Source organism: Pteronotus mesoamericanus, unplaced genomic scaffold, assembly GCF_021234165.1.
Source record: "Pteronotus mesoamericanus isolate MK-2021 breed Mesoamerican mustached bat unplaced genomic scaffold, CSHL_Meso_final contig_166, whole genome shotgun sequence".
In the NCBI taxonomy this organism is placed as follows: domain Eukaryota; kingdom Metazoa; phylum Chordata; class Mammalia; order Chiroptera; family Mormoopidae; genus Pteronotus; species Pteronotus mesoamericanus.
In genome coordinates this window covers 996,358-1,017,293 of record NW_026555066.1, presented here as the reverse complement: position 1 = coordinate 1,017,293, position 20,936 = coordinate 996,358, and the positions used below count along the sequence as shown (strand labels likewise).

The 20,936-nt window shown below is 36.4% G+C and overlaps 1 protein-coding gene across 1 annotated transcript in view; it reads left to right on the top strand.

Annotated features, from left to right (window-relative positions):
- The window catches only part of WNK3 (WNK lysine deficient protein kinase 3), a 124,631-nt gene extending 111,538 nt beyond the window's left edge, over window positions 1-13,093 (top strand). Inside the window, 3 exon segments of the mRNA XM_054565693.1 lie at window positions 834-842; window positions 8,617-8,819; window positions 12,764-13,093. Coding sequence (XP_054421668.1) covers window positions 834-842; window positions 8,617-8,819; window positions 12,764-13,093 — 542 coding nt within the window.
- The last annotated feature ends 7,843 nt before the right edge of the window (window positions 13,094-20,936 follow it).

Genomic DNA, 20,936 nt, shown 5'->3' with positions numbered 1-20,936 from the left:
ATGCTCTTTGAGACTCACAAGCATTGGAACTCTGAACATTGTCTTTGAATTCTTAAAATTACTTTATCTTGTAATAGCTTGTTCCTTTTTATTTCTGAGTAAGATTTCAGAGTATAGATGTACCACGGAATCCATTCACCTATTCAAGGACATTTGATTTGTTTCCAATGTTGGGTTTTACCAATAAAGTTGCTGTAAATATTCATGTACAGTTTTTTTTTCTGAGTGAACGTAAGTATTCAGTACATGTGGATGAAATTCCCAGAAGCAAAATTGCTGAGACATGCAGTATGTACATTTAAATGTTTTAAGAAACTGTGGAACTCTTTTCCCAAGCAGCTATGTCATTTTCCATTCCCATTAGCAATATATGAAAATTCTTGTTTCTCTGGATACTCTTCAACACTTGGTATTATTGGAATTCTGTTTAGTTTAGTTTAGTTTAGTTTAAGAGAGGGAAAGAAATATCTATCAGTTGCCTGTAGTACACACCCTGCCCAGAAATTGAACCCGCCACTCAAGCATGTGCCCTGACCAGGAATGGAACTGGTAACCTTTTGCTTGGCAGGACGGCACCCAACCAACTGAGCCATACCGGTTAGGGCTGGTATTCTCTATTTTAGCCATTCTACTAGGTGTGTGGTGGTATAACATGGTGGATTTAATTTTTATTTCCCTAGTGGTTAGTGATGTTGAACATTTTTTTCTTGTGCTTATTGGCAATTTATATCTCTCTGGTGAAGTGTCTATACATGTCTTGTCTTTTTTTGTATCCTGTTTTTTAAAAGGGTTTATAAAGGATTGGTGTTAATTCTTTCCTAAATGTTTGGTAGAATTAAACAGTAAAGCCATCTGGGTCTTGGTGTTATGTGTTGGAAATTTTAAAAATACTAATTCAGCCTTTGCTTGTTAAAGGTCTATTAAGATTTTCTCTTGTTTTCAATTATATAGAAATCTGTCCCTTTCATGTAAGTTATCTAATTCATTGGCATACAGTTGTTCATAATGTTATCTTATCATTCTTTTTACTTCTATAATATTTGTAATGGTTTCCCCTCTTTCATTTTTAATTTTAGTAATTTGAGTCTTCTCTTTTTCTTGGTCAGTTTAGATATATGTTTGTCAATTTTGTTGATCTTTTCACAGAATTAACTTTTGGTTTCATTGATTCTGTACTGCATTTCTCTTCTCTATTTCATTTATTTTCACTCCAATCTTTATTATTTACTTCTTCCTACTTGCTTTAAGTTTAGTTTACTCTTTTCCAATTTCTCATTCTAAAAATTCCTTACCTAAAAACACTTTCATCAATTTAATCATGTATGTAGTGTTGATGTAAGAAATGTCCAAACGCTTAAAGAATTTTTATTAAGAGTTTATTTGAGCCCAAACTGAAGACAGTTGCTGGGGAGCAAGATCTAAAGCGCTCCAGAGAATAACAGTTTTTAATTCCTTTTATGTGCTTGAAATTAAGGAGGGAACACAAGGAAGTTTACATGAAGGTGGTTGAAAGCAAGGCAGGAATTGGATTACAGGATAATTAAGATTATGTGCTGTCTTTCAGAGTAGTTATGTCATCGAGTGGTATTATGAATGACATTTCAAACCTGTACTAACCTAGATGTACAAGAACAATGGATAGGGCTTGCTTGAAAACCTTTCACTAAAGAAGTTACAGGCCTGGTGTGTGTCTCTCCCCACCATGACATGCCCAAAACACATTTTAAGAAGCACTGCCTTGCCCTGTAGGGTGTCTCACTTGGTCAGAGTGGTACCCCATACACAAAAGTTTATGGGTTCGATCCCCATCCAGGGTACAAACCTAAGTTGTGGGTTTGATATCCGGTCTGGGAGCATATGGGATGCAGGTGATTGATGTTTCTCTCTCGCATCTCCACCTCCCACCCCTGATCAATAAACGTATCTTGGGATGAGTATTTAAATTTTGTTTAAAAAAGAAGCACTGCTTTAACATATATACAGAGATCCACACCCATCCTTCCCTGCCCAAAATTAATGTCTGTTCTGTGACAAATGTGAACTGGTGTCTGGTATTGCAGTGTAATGGTATTCACAACATAGATGTGTAGTTGCCTTAAAACATGAGCACTGTGCTAAGCTGTGCAGGAAAGAGAACATAGCAGGCACAAAGACTGCTGTGTTCTACCTGGCTCGTGTAGCTCAGTGGACTGCGTCCCCGCCTGTGAACCAAAGGTACAAAGACTGCTGTCTTTAGAAAGTTTTGCTTCCCAAATTTTTGCCCCTGGCTGATGTGTATGAACTTGGTTTGATTCTCTTCCCTAGCTGATAAATGTAGTTCACTTTGCCTGGATTGTTGGTACAAATAATGTGATTTATGCTGAACACCTGGTTTCCTTTATAGAGTCTGGAATTTTGGTACATATTAGTTGAAAGGTGACTAAATGACTAGTTCCCAATAAAGACATTTGGCACTGAGTCTCTCATGAGCTTCCCTGGACAGAAACTTGTACATATGTTGCTGTGAGAAAGTAGCATGCTCAAGTGTGCCCCTTCACAATAGGAAGAGAACATAAGGAAATCTATGCATGAATTTCTCTGTATTCCTGTGTCTTTTTTTCTTGCCAATCCTATTATGTATCCTTTTTTTCGTTATAAACTTAGCTATGAATACAACTATATGCTAAGACCTGTGAGATCTTCTATTGAATTCATGAGTCTGTGTGTGGTCTTCTTGATCCTGAAACATAATGTTACATAAACTCAATTCTCAAAACAACTCTTAGGTAGAACTTAGTTCCTGTCTCTTCTAAGCAAGGAGACTAAAGTTAGTGAGATTAAGCAACTTCCCTAGAAACTCGGTTCATAAGAGAGGGAATCCATATATATCTGAATCCAAAACCTTAGCTTTTTACTATTATCCTGCATTGCCTCCCAGTACCACAAGTTGTGTTTGCAGTGGGTTGAGAGGAGGCAATGGAAGGTACTGCTTCATACAAGAGAGAGTTCAGTTGGTCTTGAAGAATAAATGGACAGACTGCATTACAATTGATGGAATGGGAAGAGTATTGTTAATTGAAATACATGAGATAAAGGCATGAAGTGGTAAAATGAAAGAGTTATTTGGGAGAAAGGAATATATCAGTTGAGTGACATAGACGGTTTACAGTAGAAGATTTTTTTCCTGTACTTAAAAAAAAAATTGGGAGCAGCAAGAACTGGAGGCAGCTTGCTTTCTACTATGGCAGTGTTTTCAAACAGGCAAAATCAGGTGAGAAAACAGCCAAAGAGGCTAAATGACAAGTTCATAAAAACTGGAATATTCAGAACCACTTCCAGTCAAGATGGTGGTATAGGTAAACAATAGCTCACCTCCTCACACGACCACATCAAAGTTACAACTAACCCATAGAACAACCATCACTCACAACTGTCAGAAATCAGGTTGAATCAAGTCTGACAACTATGGAATTAAAGAAACCACATCCATCCCGACTGTCAGGAGGTGTGGAGACACAGAACTGGTTGGTCCCACATCTATGTGTGGTAGATAAAAATTCGGGTGGGATATCCAGGAGTGAGGAGTCCCAGCCACACACCAGATCTCCCAACCCAGGGTTCCAGTGCCAGGAAAACAAGGCCCTATAACTTCTGGCTGCAAAAATCAGTGGAGATTGAGTCAGTGGAAGAAACTTCTCAAGTCCCAAGCAGTTCCTCTTAAAGAACCCACACAATGACTTACTCAGACTCACTCCCTCTGACCTCCGGCACCAGGGTAGCAGCTTGAAAGGCATCAGTGGCATATGGGGAGGATCTGAAGTGTCTGGCATCAAGGGGAGGGCTGGGGGACACAACCTTTTGGTGTATGGGATGACACTAATCAACTGAGCCACCTGGCCAGGGTCATAGCAGATTGATAGCTGCACATTTGACATGCTTTCTTTCTTTTTTTTCTTTTTTGTATATACATAGTTTTATTAAGGTAGATGTTCTAGAGATTATATAAGAATCTCTAAGAGTCTACAAAATTCTGATACATTTTCAACTGTAATTTTAGTTATCTTTTTTGTTTTTTTCTTTTTGTTTTTTAAGTCTATTTTATTGATTATGCTATGACAGTTGTCCCGTTTTTTTCTCCCCTTTATCCTCCTCCGCCCTGCACCCCCCGTTCAGCATCCCCCCACTCTTAGTTCATGTCCATGGATCATACATATAAGTTCTTTGGCTTCTCCATTCCTGTACTATTCTTAACCTCCCCCTGTCTATTTTGTACCCAACGTTTATGTTTCTTATTCCCTGTACCTTTTCCCCCACTACACTCCCTCTCCCTCCCTGCTGATAACCCTCCATGTGATCTCCATTTCTGTGATTCTGTTCCTGTTCTAGTTGTTTGCTTAATTTATTTTTGTTTTTTGCTTCAGTTGTTGATTGTTGTGAGTTATTGCAGCTTTATTTATCAATGTACAGTCAATTTTATAAACATGCATCAAGTTTATGAATAAAGAATCATTTTTTAATATTTTGGCCACTGCCACAGATATACTGTGCTACAATTTGGAGTAAGATTATGTATCTGACCTAACACATAATTATATACTTAAGCCTAATAAATTAGATTATATATTTGTTTAAGGATAATAAATATTTGTTCTGCAAAGACAACCATGGCTACCAAGGATTTGATTTTGCCTCCTAAACCAGTTGAAAACTCACTATTGTTACTATTAAGAAACTATTGCCCTGGCTGGTGTGGCTCAGTGAACTGAGCACCAGCCTGCAAACCAAAGAATGACCAGTTCAATTGCCAGTCAGGGCACATGCCTGGGTTGCAGGCCAGGTCCCCGGGCGGGGTAGGGGGGACACGCAAGAGGCAACTACACATTAATGTTTCTCCTCTTCTCTTTCTCCTTCCCTTCCCCTCTGTCTAAAAATAAATAAATAAATATTTTTTTAAAAAAAGAAACTATTAAAACTATTTAAAGCTTTTATTTTTTAATTTTTAAAATTATTTCAGAGGAAGAGAGAAACATCAATTTGTTATTTCACTTATTATGTATTCATTGGTTGTTTATTGTATGTGCTCTGACTGGGAGTAGAACCCACAGCTTTGGATTATTAAGACAATGCTCTAACCAACTGAGCTATCTGGCCAGGACAAAAAGTTATTTTTGAGCAGAAGAATAAAATGCTGAAAACAGAATTTAACAGACATTAATCTGGTGGCATTGTGAAGAATGTACTGGCTAGAGCCAAGGAGTGAGTCTGATTAGATCATTGCAGTCCATGTATGATATAAATAAGAGCTTAGAGGTTTGTGGAGATGAAAGTAGACAGAGGTATTATATAAGATGAATTGCCATGAGGTGCTGATGAACTGGATATGTGTGTGTTTGTGGAGAAATCCAAAGGAACTGAGTCTGGGTGGTTTGGAAAAAAATGTGGTATCTTTAACAGAAATAAGACATTTAAGCAAATTGTCATGCCAAGACAATGGTAGGTTTGACTCTAGGTATATTGAATTAAATAACTTATTGACATCCAACTGGAAAAACACATTTGAGAGTTGGTTATGAAATTGGTTTGAATACAGTTTTAGGTTTGAGATAAGAGATGGAAACATTTGCAGTTGGGTGATCGTGGAACTATCTGAATGTAAGCATCATTTTGAGGGGGGAATAAAAACCACCAAGGACTGAACTCAGTTTTTATTCTTTTCAGCAATAAGAAATAAATATTGAAGAGCACCTTTGAAGTTGATAAATAATGTTACTATCTATCATAAAACACATTTGTAGAGTACTTTTAATGTGCATTAATTTGCTCTTCTGAGGGGAAGAGCTGAGGGAGGGAAGGTGGGAGGGGGCAAGGGAAAGAGGTGGGGGGGAGGCAGAGACAAATGTATTTAAAAAGTAAATAAATAAATAAAAATAAAAGAAAAAATTCATATATAAAAAAATAAAGACAGTGTGATTAATTAAAAAAAAATTTGCTCTTCTGGTTTGTGAACTTACGGTGGTATTTTATAGTACAATAGGAATAATTTTTAAAGGAAATTAGTTGATTTTTTTCCATGTGTAAAACATAGTTAGGCATTGAATAACATTCAAATAACATTTTTTCCTTCTCACATGGCACATTGTTTTTGGTAACTTTTGGAAGGTATATGTGTATAGATCTATCTTTCAGTTGCCTGCTTATGAGTAGTCTTGCCTCCGCTCTTGTTTCATTTAAATCCTTGTTTTGTTTTTTTCATTATTTCTTCCTCTGCTGTTGGCTATTGTGCCACTAGTGCAGCAGCCCTTTTTCACTACCAACTGAGAGTTCAAGATCACTTGTTCCACCAGAGTTGTGCACAAGAATGCTGATGCTGGGTTTTCCCTTAGTGCAGAGTGTTCTTTCCTTTCTTTTTAAAAATGATTGATTTATCAACCATTTATATAGCACTTAGTATGCAAAAGGTATTGCTCTAAAAACACTATGCACATTAACCCATTTAATCCTCATAACAAACCTGTGAGGGATATTCTGTTGTCACCCACATTTTACTGATGAGCTTAGGTATCTTGTCCATGGTGTACTTAAATGAATGACATTCAAACGTAGCTCTATGCAACACATTTTTTAGGAACCGAAGGAAATGAGCACAAAACTACTTAAGAAAAGCTGGGTGGTCGATTCCCAGTCAGGGCGCATGTCTGGGTTATGGGCCAGGTCCCCAGTTGGGGGCACTCAAGAGGCAACCATACATTGATGTTTCTCTCCCTCTCTTTCTTCATCCCTTTCTCTAAAATAAATAAATAAATAAATTTTTTTTGAAAAAGAAAAACTGGGTGGGCAAAAAATGCTGGCACTAATGTGTGTATATGTTTCTGGCCATCTTCTCGTTTTTATTCCTACCTGCTGACATTTTTCCAGGGTAAGAATACAATATAAAAGCTTTAGCTCCAAAGTCTTCCCAACATTGTTGTGCTATTTGTTCCCTTACTGAAGTTGGCAGAGAATTAAATGAATGTGCTGAGATATAACCAGGAAAAGTGGCATTTTTATTACAGACTGATTTGTGTGTCTTTGAGTTTTAAGTCTTAGGAAGAAAAATAGGAATTACAACAAGATTGGAATATCATTTTGGAATGTCATGGTTGCCCCAAATTAGTAAACATTATTTTTATAAAACTTTTGTATATGTGAATGTTTTAGTTAATTCATCAATCTCTTCTTAAGCAATTTTTACTATTATGTTTCTATTTATATTTAATCTCCTTGAATCCAAGCTTTTAGTATTGTAGTGTTCATAGAGAATTACAGAATATATATAAGGAATTATTGAAATTATCATGTTCTTCCTTATTAAGCAATTTCTGCATCCATTTCCCAGTTTCTTGGAGGGGTTCACATGGTGCAATGGACGGCACTGTTCCTTAACAGTGAGGATACCTCAGTTCTAGCCCCCGTGTGTAACCCTAGTTTTTTACCCCCTGGATCCTTATCTTCCCACCCCCCCAAAAAAAACAGAGTGATGTTTGCTGAATCTGTATTACAGACCTGTTATGAGTTTCAAATTAGATAAAGTACTTTGAAAGTGTTATATGGAGGCTTCTTTCATTATCTTTTGCATTTTCTGTATTTTTTTACAATTAAAAAATAGACAAGAAGTTTTCACATGCTTGTTTACTTAAATCCTTGGAAATGTTATTGTGCTTAAATTTCACAGCTGTATTTCCTAATATTCATTTTACACCCACTCTGTAAGTTTTGGCTTGCAATCAAAGGAATTGGAACTCCATGAATCTTTTCTATGTGAATGATTTAGTAAGCTTGTATAATAGTACTAAATTGTTTTTTTCTTTTTATTAAATTTATTGGAATGACATTGGTTAACAAGTACTAAATAATTTAAAGACTTAGTGTGATGTTCAGATTTAAAAATTTTTTCACTGATGTAGGTATCTGTAATTGATTCCTTTCATATTTTTGGACATCTTGTCCTCCAGACCCCATGAAGCTCACAAACTATCTACATCCTTGTTTCTGCTATCTAGATATACATCTTTTTATCTGTAACAAATAGAAATATCAGTTAAAAAATTAAATAAGATTCTAGTTTTCTGAAGCTTATTGCAAGTCAGTATGGTATACTGAAAAGAGAGAAAGAGTCCTTATCTTGACCTCAGAGTTCCAGGCCTGGTTCTGATGGTAACTAATTGCAAGAACTCAGACATTTTAGTTTACTTTTTCTGGGCCTCATATTTCCATTATAAAATGAGTGGTTTGGATTAGACTTCTAAGGTTCTTTGTACTTTTAACATTATAAGACTTTTTTAACTCTTCTAAGTATCTATCTTAGGAAACTGATGAAAACATTAGGGTTGATGCTAATTTTTAAGAGATACTATTTATTATATTTGATTTATACCTAAGGTGACCATAACTTGACATCCAAACAAGAAGAAACTTTTGAGGGTGAAAGGAGTACTGTTAGTAATTAATTAATCAAGGACAACAGCTTTAAACCAGAACTGCCCCAGTTAAACTAGAATGTCTGGTTACCCTATCTGTCAATTGCATTGCTCTCCAAGGAAGGTTATTGATTTATCAGTTTTAATTCCTTTTCATGGTTTTCCTGTTTTTTTCTTATAGATCCACTATGTGTGGAGAGTAATACAACACCATGCCAGCAATCTTCAGCTAGTAAAAAAGGGATGTTCACAGATGACTTACACAAACTGGTGGATGACTGGACAAAGGAAACAGTAGGAAATTCTCTTATTAAGCCAAGTTTAAACCAACTTAAGCAGAGTCAACACAAATTAGAGACAGATAACTGGAACAGAGTACATGAAGTAAGTTGTTTACACCCAATCCTCTTTATTTATAAGAATTAAAACCATAAAAGTTTATTTGCTTAGGCATAAGGTTATAGTTAATATTGATAGAGTGATGTGACTTGACAGCATGCAGACTTTCATCCTTGTCTAGGTTCATTATGTATTTTAAACAAATTATCTTTTAGACCAGGGGTCAGCAAACTTTTTCTGCGAAGTTGTCAGTAGTTATGTTCGAGCTTTGGGGTTGCAGCTATTCAACTCTCATTTTAGTGCAAAAGCAGCTATAAACAATATATAAATAATACATGTGGCTTTGTTCCATCAAAATTCAGTTTGCAAAAAAGAGGTGGCAGGCCTTAGACTGCTGACCCCTGTTTTAGACTGTATATCTAAAAAAAGTCAAATATCAAAAAAGAAATCATCTGGAGTGAGGGTTAGTTAATTCCATCCTATGGTGAAAGAAGAGTTTATTAATTTTCAGAAAGTTACCTTAAGGTTTACATCAGCATTCTTAGAGCCAATAAGTTCACTTAATCAGTGTGAAAAAGAATTTTAATGCTCTTTAAGCGGGAATGTTTTTAAAGACATCTTGAGTTTATGGACACGAATCCTACTTAATTGCATATGGCCTTAGTCAGGTACACATGCAATTGAAATGCAGAAAAATCTCCACAGTGAATTCTGGAGTGGGGAGAACAGAGGCTCATAGAACAGACATATATATATACTATAGTATTTGTGTATAATTGTATATATTAGATATATGTGTATATGCATAGAGATAGGAGAAGACATTAACAGTATGCTGGATGGTGGACTGTGGGCCTTATTTAATTTGTGCTTTTCAGTGTTGAAGTTTTAAAGTAAGTATCATTTTTTCACGACTAGGTCTATTAAAATGTGAATCAGGGCTTCAAATCTGTATCCTCATCATTGAAAAAGATATATCTGTGTGTTTGTTATTTCTGTGTACATATATGTATGTATGTATGTATAGTCATTGCATATAGTTTGGTAAAGAAAGTCTGAAAATACATTCAGTGTTAATGTTGAATAAAAATTTTCAAAAGCCTAGATTCTCAAACTAGTAAACAGTGTATATGCTTAGGGGCTCTGTATCTTTATCTTATTCCTGGCATTGATTTATACACAGATAGTATCACCATTGTAAAAACTAGAAGCCTTTAGAGGCAAATTTCAAGGCATAAATACATTTGTGCTGCCATTCAGGCATCCTAGTACTCTGTGAATGGAGGCTTTTGTTAACTAGCGGGAGGGTGGTTTATTGCAGTATAATGGGGAATATTTGAAGGAAGAGTCAGTAGAAAATGGAGTGAAAAAGAAGTTGGTGAAGGTCTTTAAACAGACTTTAGATTCTGGTGTCAGCTCAGTCATTAACTGGTTGTGTGACTTTAGACAAGTGATCGGTGCCTTAGTCTTCATGTCTTTAAAACAGGGATAATACCTACCTGCCTTGCAGGATTGCTGTGAGGATTAAATGATGTAACACCTATTAAGTACTATCACGTAATAGTACACTATATGGTAACTATTTTTAGGTTCTGCTGCTTATGTCTTTGTGTGGAGAGTCCATCTCACTATCTGATGTTCTTGCATGTTCCTGTTCTGTAGCCTTACTTTGAAAATGTTGTCACAATTATGTGGCAGGTCCCTTACTATGTGCCAAGTTCTCTGCTAGGCCCTGGGCTGATGAGCAAGAACAAATATGTTCCCTGTTCTCATGGAACTTATACTCTGGTGGGACAGTTAGACATGAATAGACTTGTATAAATAAATATAAAATTGACATTATAATAAGGACTACAATGGAGATACAGTAAGGAACATTTGACCCAGTAAAGGTAAGTCAAGGAAAACTTCCCAGAAAAAGTGATGATTGAGCAGAGATCTTAAGGATGAGTAGGTGTTAACTGGGTGAAAGGAGGAGGGAATATGATTCCAAGCAAAAAGGACAGCATACGCAAAAGCCCTGTATGGGGAAAGGGAGGATGAAGGGACTGAAGGTGGGCCAGTTTGGCTTACATGAAGAGAGCAGAGAGGAGTTGGTGCGCAGTCAATCTAAGGAGGTAGGGAGGGTCTTAAAAGTGGCAATGATAAATAAGGAACTTTATCTTTATTTCAAGGAAGTTGGATAGCCATTGAAGTCCTAGGGCTGACATGATTAGATTTGCTTTTTTAAAAGATCACTCCGGCTTAAAGCATGAAACAAGGAAATTGGGGGTAAGGGAAGATGTTGGTAGAGCAATTAGGAGTTAAGTGACAGTAGTTCAGATCAAGAGAAGTTGAGATAGAAAGAGCAGACAGATTCTAAGAAATGTTTAAGAGATAAAAAGGGACCATATTTAGTGATGGAATGAAGGTATGGCAGAGGGGAGGTGTCTATCATTCCAGCATACCAATCACCAAGATGGAGAATATGAGCAGGTAATATGTTTTGGTAGAGGAAAGATCTTGTGTTTGGTTTTGGTCATATGAATCTGAGATCCTTTGGCAATATCCCAGAGAAGTTAAGTATAATAGGTCATCTCCAATTCAGTCTTTTAAAAATTAAAGTCACATTGTTATTATTTGTAAAATAATGTTTGTTACAGAATTTAATCAGTGCAGAAAAACACAAATTTAAAAATAATGCCTTTAAATCCCACCACCCAGAAATAATTGTCACTAATTTTAGATAAACATCATTTCAGGTATCTTTCTATGTCTGTATATGGATTCATGGAAATACATTTCTAAAAATGCCATCATACTATACGTGCTGTTTTGAATCAGAAGTATTAAATTTAATTTTTTTAAAGATTTTATTATTTATTTCCAGAGAAGGGGGACGGGAGGGAGAAAGACGAAGAGATAAACATCGATCAGTTGCCTCGCACACCCCAAACTGGGGAACCTGGCCCACAACCCAGGCATGTGCGCTGACTGGGAATCGAACCAGCAACCTTCTGATTCGTAGGCCGGTGCTCAATCCACTGAGCCACAGCAACCAGGGCTAAATTTAATTTTACTTGAACAGAACAAAAACACTGATATGAAGAAGGGATTGCTGAAATTTAAATAAATTTTTTTCACGTCAAGAAATATTGTCATTTATTTTTGAGTCAAGCTCAATTACCCTAACTTTAGTTTGAAACTTTAGTTGAAAGGGTTTTAACTTGATCATTCAATCTAGAAGAACTAACCATTTGGGGCTGATACCAAACTCTCCTTTAAGTGAGAATTATTTACTTCCATTAGACTACTTATTCCCATATGCATAAGATTTCAGTATACGTACGCACAATCACAATACAATATGGTAAGTCAGACAGGAATGTATTTTCTCAATACTGCCAAAAACAATTTTCTTGAGTTTAAATTTCCAAAAATGTAACAGAAATGTCAGACTTTATTTAAGATAGTGAGTAGAAGAAGGCAGGGAGGTGACATTTTTTAAGCACCTACTGTATGCCGAGCTCTTTCCCCCATGCCACATTATATCATGCTCCTCTGTCTCCAGAGAATTACGTACTGTAATAAGATAGGCTGTTGTCTGTGGTGCTGAATAAGAATGCAGAAGGTAATAGAAAAGTACTGCTAGATTGAGGAAAGGAGACAATAAAATGAACAGAGATGTTTTTAGCGGGGGCCTTGGAGTTTGCTGGAACTGTGTTCAGATCCTCACCTATTAATTTGCATAGCGTGTTTGTTAGGTGTTATCAAATTTGAGCTTCTGTTTCCTCATCTGAAAATGTCTACCTTGCAAGGCAGTTATGAAGATGAAATTGATAAGGTATGTAACTATGCTTAGCACACAGAATGGTGCTGCAAAAATGGTAGTCACTCATAGTAATAATGGAGTAGTTAGCCAAAAAAAAAAAAATAGGAAGGAATATATAGATGGATAGAAGCATCTACCAGATATACTGATCTTTTGTTTTTATTTTTGTTTTCATTAGACTACTCCATCTACTCTGGGCTACACACCAACATGGATTTCTTCTCTGTCCCAAATCCGTGGAGCTGTCCCAACCTCCTTGCCACAAGGACTCCCACTCCCTTCGTTTCCTGGGCCATTGTCATCCTACGGAATGCCCCATGTCTGTCAGTACAATGCTGTCGGGGGGCCAGGGTACCCAGTACAGTGGGTAGGAATTCCAGGAGCACCACAGCAGCCTTTAGTAATTCCTACCCAACCTGGGGGACCGTTCCAGCCGGGGATGAGTTTGCAGGCGTTTCCAGCTTCATCTGTGCAGAATCCATCCGCCATCCCTCCTGGTCCCAAGTGAATCAGAGTAGATGATGAAGAATAGGGAGATTTTTTTTTTCAGAATTATTTTGGGGCACCTGAGATATTAAACTCCTTTTCTTGAGTTTTGCCATATTTTCCATCATTTGAGTTTACTTTCCACTGTATTTTTTTTATTCCAATGTAGTATTTGATATAGCTCGTCATTCTGTAGAACTGTGCAGTTTGTACATAGAACACTGCACACAGAAATGTTTTTTCACTTCAAATCCTATCCTCTTTGATACTTGATTTTTTAAAAATACTGTTGAGAATGCTTTAAATAAGCTCAGCTTGAGCATTACCATTTCTAGGACACTTTCCATAAATTGCTGAAAAGCTTCCATTTTTTTACTGCTGCCGTCTGCAGCTGGATGATACTTTTCTTTAAAATGTATAAAAAACTATTTAAATTGATATTCCCCAAATGTCGATGAAGTGTGACCCTCCAACAGCTGGAGTCTTATGGGATTCTTCACATGTTTATCTTAGGTTTACCTTTCACAGAAGGCAGGGTAATGCTGCAGGAAACATTTTGGTATATAAAATTAGAATAACTTTGTCAACCAATAGAGAACACGAGCCCTTTTTAATGTGATTTTCTTCCCGTCGTCACAGCTGTAGGAGTGAAGCTTTGTTTTAGGTGAGGCGGAAAGAAAGGAAAAAACAGAACTGTAACAGTTCCTTGATTCTGCAGATACTGTAGCTGTTTTAGGATTTTGATAGTAATTCAAAGCAGCTATCTCCTTGTTTCTCTTGTGCACACTACATTGTTTTTGAGCATCTGAGAGGCATTGGTTTGGCTTGCATTCTTTTGCAAGGGATATATTGCAGCTGAAATGAATCTCATTTGAGGGGAATCTTTGTATTCCTAACAAAGAGGATTCAAGTTACACCTCTATTGACCCATTCTTCCGAAATGAAATTTACTTGACACAGTAGGTTTTGTAGGTTTTAAGACTTACACATGAAACACTGGCTTTACAGGGTTCTAAGAGATGTGGGGTATACACTGTCCTGCAGTGATATAGTAGACCCTTGAAGTATACTATTTAAGTTGCCCTTACCTTTTTTTTAACTACCATTTTTTTAGTTGTTATAATTTCTAGTTAGTATCTATAGCATCTTATTTTTAGATCTTAGATGATTTTGGCAGCCTCTTTAGAATCTGAGAGAGATATCACTGTCAAGTTGCACTTTACTGGGTTTTATCCAGTTTTAGGAGGAGGGGAGGCAATGTCAAAATAAACACTTGGTTTTCAGGAAGGTTAACTATAATGATCCTAAAAGGCTATTCACAGAGTTACCTAATGCTCAGTCTGTGAAACCCAAGCAGAATTCTTAAATGATACTTATTGACCACTACATATACATATTTAAAATACTTACTTTACCCTCTGATGATTTCAAGGTTGTTTCTAGCACACATTTCTCTTAATAACAAGTTCTGTCTACTGGTAAACATTCCAAATTATCACCCAACATTTCTGTTCATAGATTTTCCTCCATATTCCACTAAAACTTTACCCCATCAGCTTGCCAGGTAATGAAAAAAATTTAATGGGTGTACTTTTTTTTTTTTTTGCACAGTCTACTTTGAGATGTTCAGTACCCTTTTTCAAAACAAATGTGTCTTATACTTACCTGAGATTCACACTCAACATCATGAAGATTCTGTTGCTATCACTTGGGGCATGTAGGGCAGCATTTAAAACTGCTGTTGGTAAGAGCCAAAGTTTCTTTTCATAAAACACTCTAGTTTGGATGAGTCTTTCTAAATCTTATGTACAGATTCTTCAAATTTCTTCTACAATATTGGTTTGCAAGTTGAATTTTAGGACATTAGTGTAATGCAAATGCTTGCATTCCAGTGTTTATTTTACCTTGTATACAAAAACAATGTGCCTAAAATCTGTAATTCTTGAAAGCTGCTCATGTTTCATTATAAGAGTTGGCTTTGTGTGATTAAATTGAGACTTATAACCTATAAAGTGAAAATACTGCAGGTTTTAAGATCCCTTCTTCTGTAGTCACAACCCTTTTAGACAGTGTACCCCGAGATGAAAAAAGTTCCATGGATGACATGCACAATTACGTTTATTAATGGCTGCTCTATATCATGTGTCCCACATTTTGCCACCACCTGTTTTATGTATAATTCATCATTCATTTGCCTGCAGACTTTTGCAGTGCCTTGTAATATTTAGAATCTTTTCAGATTTTTTGCTGGAAAGAAAAGTAGTCTAAAGTTCAAAGTTGGTGAATAGTGTACTGCTGTCTCCATGCTGACTGCAGTAGTTGGGTTAACATATATGTTATGTATACATTATGTATATGTAATGTGTGTAAGTTTAAAAATATGGAAAAGCTGAGTTTGTGCTGAAATGAAGAAAACAGTGTTATTCACATCACTGTGGGTTTTTATTTATTTTTTTCCATTACTTAAATGTTTGATTCAGCTTATAGTCACTTTGACTGTAAATATTGGCTAGTTTTCTACCTAGGGATTTTGCATTATTTCATAACTTTTGCTAAATCATATAATAGTGCTGTTTGCATCCTTGCTGAGGTACTTTTCCAACCCAGAAATAATTAATTCTTGAGATCAAGCTCAGAAATTCCCTTCTTACTTAACAAAGAACCTACTGTATAACAAGGGCCTTCTACCCATTACCCCCCCCCCAAAAAAAGAATATACAAACTGTCCTTTTCATTTTCCTTCTTTTAGAAGAGAAAAAGGTTGTATTAAGCCATCCTGCTTGTAAAGTTTATTTGGGGGGTAGTCTGTATGTCCAACCACCATGTTTACTTCTCAAAGTGCAAGTCTGATGAATAGTACTGTATCTCCCATATGTGGTAATGTGAGCATTTCATCATGAATTACCTGCTGCTATGTTTGTCAAGTTGGGTATAACATCATAAGAACATGAAACCAGTATTGGTGTAAATCTAATGAAAATTACACTATGTATATTTGTAGCAGTCCTGAATCTCTATTTAAGGTAATTTGCTAGAATATAAAAAGTATCCATCCTGTTTTCATCCTTTTCTTACAAATTTTATATTGAGCATGAACTCTAATGGCTTGACAGCAAAATTATCTGTGAAAGTTTAAAAGGCACTTTTCCACTGCGAATTTTAGATTCAGTGAAGAATGTATTGAGTGTACAATATGATGGGATGTATCATTTTAGAACCCTAGATTTAATTCCAGTCCAGTTACTTTTGTTTATCTACCTCGTTTTCAGTGCTGTTTTAGGGTGCACAAGTAAACACTGCCTGTGAAACTTGCTTTTTTTTGCCTTGATTCTCAGTATTCTTTCAGGCTATAAACCTGGCCTGCCTCCTTGTCCCAGTATTAACGATTGAGTTTGAGATGAGGGGGCCATCACTCTGCCACCAATCTGTGTTTAAGCGATGAGAGCCACGTGCCTCTGTGAAATAAGCTTTAGGGATTTGGGGAAGGAGAGAAGAGAAATAAACCCAGCTGGTGGCAATGTAGGACTTAGTTGTAGGAATTAGTTATAAAATAAACAAATGATAAGAAAATACCTACATTAGACAGTCCAGTGCCTGTAACTTTGCATCTTTTATTGAAGATGCATTTCTTATCTGTGTGCCTAAAGGGCTAGGGGTTGAAATTGTTTTAACTACCACAGTGAAAATAGTTGACAAATCCTACAGCAATGGCCTATCATTTAGCATATTAGCATACTGCTAGATATTTGCAAAGATATTTTGTTACCTTAAAATAGCTGTATGCTTTCAGTTGAATTGTAGTCAGTGGTAACTTTAGTCAATCTCTAAAGTTTATCGGAGGCATTGATTTTCTTCTTTGCTGTCTTTTCTGAGTGATGAAAATGATACATTCCTTTTTTTTCCCAAAAAACTCAGCAAATGTTTGTAAACCACAGTTCATTGTTTCACATGTTTACTGTGTGTAACACTGCAGCATATTTAATGGTAGTCAATACTGTATTTCAGGCTTCATGCAGAAGTACACTCTTGAGGTATATTTGCCATCAGTTTGGGATTTAGTTTTTTAATCTTTTTGGATCAGAAAAACTTGAGATATTTGAAATGATATGCAGGTCATTTTCTAGAATAGATTGTTCATATTTCATTTTACAGTTTATTGGGGACTTGTTTCCCCATCCCCCCTTGGTTTAGAAGATGAAACAGGAAAGGGGGATGGTATAGAAAAGGCCATTGGTTTGGTAAATGTAATTTCTGGGACTGGATTTTTTAAAACAATACAGACTGTAAAATGGTGACAGTCAAACTTGCTAAAATCCTTTGAAGTGAAATTATAAAAATTTTCTCCCCTGGTCTATAAGAGCATGAAATTTTTATGGAGCCAAATGCATTCAGATCACCCTGGACATAGTCTTTTATGTGAAGGATGAACACAAACATTGGTCATGTCTTGATAGTAACTAGGTTTCAGTGAAGTTATATTAAACTGAGATGGCTAAAAGAGTGTATAGACCAACAGCTCCCATTCTGGAAGTTTTTCTTTTCTTTTTTTCTTTTTTCTTTTTTAAGAAAGAAACCAAGGAAGAAGAAAGGTGTTTCTTCCTCTCTCTGACTCAGGTGGCATCTCTTTCCTGGCTCTGGCCCAGCAACCTTCCTCCTGTGGTCTCATTACGTGTGACCACAGCTTCTGGATTCTGGCAGTGCCACCCCGTCTTTTTTTTTTTAATCCTCACCAGAGGATCTGCTCATTGATTAGAGTGAGAGGAAGGGGGAGAATATGAGAGTGAGAGAGAGAGAGAAACATTGATCAGCTGCCTCCTGTAGGCGCCCTGAACAGGAATCAAGTCTGCAAACTTTCAGTGTACAGGACGATGCTCCAACCGACTGAGCCACCTGGCCAGGGCTGGAAGGTTTTCTTTTAATTAGGGAAAAAAAAAAAAAGGTTGAAAGTCAAGCAAGAAGGGAAGAGGGAAACTGGGCTCTTGAGAAAAAAATGTGCCAGTGTAAAATAGACTAAATGCGTGCTTGTCATCCTTCCATTTTTTTTTCTTGAAGTTGCATTTCTTTTTCACAATATCTTGAAGATTTCCAGATGAGGTTTGTGGTCCAGAACATACCCTCAGCAGAAATAGTGACTGATGAGAAAGTGCAGTTGTTCAAGGTCTGTCATGCTCAATCACATAAAGCTTTGTTTGAAATGAGTATTAAGCATGTAGACCTAGTACAGCATGGGAGCCACTCAGGAAGTTTATGCAATTAATAGACTTTCATGCATAATTTACTATGAAGTATGCAGAATTTCAGTCACTTCTCTACATTTAACATTTAGTTGTATATGTGAACTCTCTTAATTGGGGAATGTAGCATTATATAGAATGTTGTTAATTTTAATCCTTCTTGGCGTTAACTTTTTTTCTTTCATGGGGTTTTTTTGGGGGGGGGTTAAACCAAGTGATCTGCCTTTAAGCAGTTGTCTTATTTTTGTTCTTCGAAACTGTGATTTTATTTCATTTGTACCCAACCATTGTTAAGTATTTTGTTTCCTGGAAATTTTGTTTTCAAACAGAAAATAAAGGCTGTGATAAAATGAGTATGTCATCTTATTAAAATGTTGTTAGAGTCACTGCAGTCATCTGGCTTAAACTGATTCTTCATTTACCAAATGTAATTTAGCAGATTTTAAAAAATTTGGTCCGGTAGATTATGCTGGGTGAAAAAACTATCCAAACTGTGTGTTACCTCTTGATTTATACCGGCAACAAATTTCAAGTTCTTTTCCACACTTGGTCAATGAGCGATAATTGTCAGAGTCACTATGATTTACTAAGTACCTACTGTGTTAGCTAGGCTTTGACCAGTGATATTTCATAAAACAATCATATAAGCTATGTCTGTTACTACCTACACTTTACAGAGAAAATTTGAGGATCAGAGAGAATAAAGAATTTACCAAGGTAACACAACTAGTAAGTGGTGAATCCTGGAACCAAACCCAGGTCTGACTCCAAAGCTCATGGAAGAAACCCTGGGCCTTACTCTCAGATTGTACTGCATGAAAATAATACAAATACATGTATAATACATTTTCATCAAATTATTAGGATTAGTATATACTCTTTACATATCTTACATGAGGTTATATCTAGTACTTGTTTCATAATTTCAGGAGAAGTATATGTGAAGAAAGGATTCAAAATGTGCCCTCTGCACAAACTTATTAAGGAGAATTTCATTTCCTGTCATATTGACAGTTACTATGGCTCACATTTAGAAAAAAGTGCATTTGGATATCTCCCTCCTACATCTCATTCACCACACTACTGTGGCTTAGGAGACTATCAAATGACATTGGATCACTTGTTCATTTCATAGTTCAGGTAGAAAAGTTATGCATATGTTTATGCAAACAGCCATGGAAGAAGAGTTAAAAGGCCTACTAGAAATATTCAAGATCAGGTAGGAATTTTTAGTGTTTAAAAACAATTGCCTTGATTTATGGGCCCACTGACTCAGGTTTTCTATCTTATTGAAGATACAAGGTACAAAGTGAAACAATCATGGGGTTTTTGATTCTCAGACCTCTCAAACTTCCATTTCCTCATTGTAAAATAAGGTTGTATTATATGAGATAGGTAAAGGCAGCCACCCCGTCCCTAATTTGCTGACTGCTTATTGATATGCATCTCTGGTGACTTTCGCACTAAACTTAGATTTTGGAAATCAGGCTGGTTTGGAAATGGGTCCTGATTCTTATTACAGTTAATATAGATACATTTTGGAGTCCAGCAGACCTGGATTTGTATTCTAGCTTTGTGAATTTAAGAAAATTATTTTAACTTCTCAGCTTCAATCTCCTTATGTGTAAAAATGAGAACTGCATCAGGGGAGCTGTTTTAAGACTAAATGAAAAGGCAAATAAAGGGCTTAGCACTGTGCCTGGCATATAGGTTTGGTCAGATAATAGTAATGACTGCTCAAGGGACCTTACATAAACAAAATAGTCAAACAAGTGACAAAACTGAGCCCAACCTGTGAGTCTACATGAGGTCTCTTGGAAGAGATTAGGTACTGGCCGAAGAGGTGCAAGATGAGGTAATAACGTGAGAGTCAGATGTGATAACATAAAACTAAAATGTGCCATCACTAGCCCTGACTGGTGTAGCTCAGTGGATTAAGCACCAGCCTGCAAACCAAAGGGTTGTGGGTTTGATTCCTGGTTAGGGCACATGTCTGGGTTGCAGGCCAGGTCCCCAGTAGGGGGCATGTGAGAGGCAACCACACATTGATGTTTCTCCCTCCCTTCCACTCTCTAAAAATAAATAAAATCTTTTAAAATAAGTATCATCATTAGTGAGCACCACTACATGAAAGAATGAGATGGCAGATTGAAGTCTGATTAAGCAGTTTAGAAGTCACTGAATAGTAGTTAGGGAAAAGAAGGTGGGTCTTATGACAGGAATGCAGATAGAAATGAAGTACAGCATAGATGATGGTTCACACAGGATCAGGACCTTGGGATACACAGATAAAGAGTTGGAAAGGACTAGCTCACATGCATGTTCCAAATGAGGAAATAGGCTCAGGAATTTAACCAGTATTTGTAAGGTTTCCCCATTCCCCCATTCTAGCTCAGATATTTTCAACCCTGAATGCATATTAAAATCACCTGGTAAGCTAGTACTAAAAAATTGAAGTCCTGGTTGCACAAAAATGTGAATACGCTTAACACTACTGAACTGTTTTAGAAGATTAAAATGATAAGTTTTAGGTTACCTATATTTGACCACAATTTAAAATAATGTTAGTGTATGGATCCCATCACTATAATCACTATTGTTTTAAGGTTGTTCTTTGAAAGGATAAAAAGA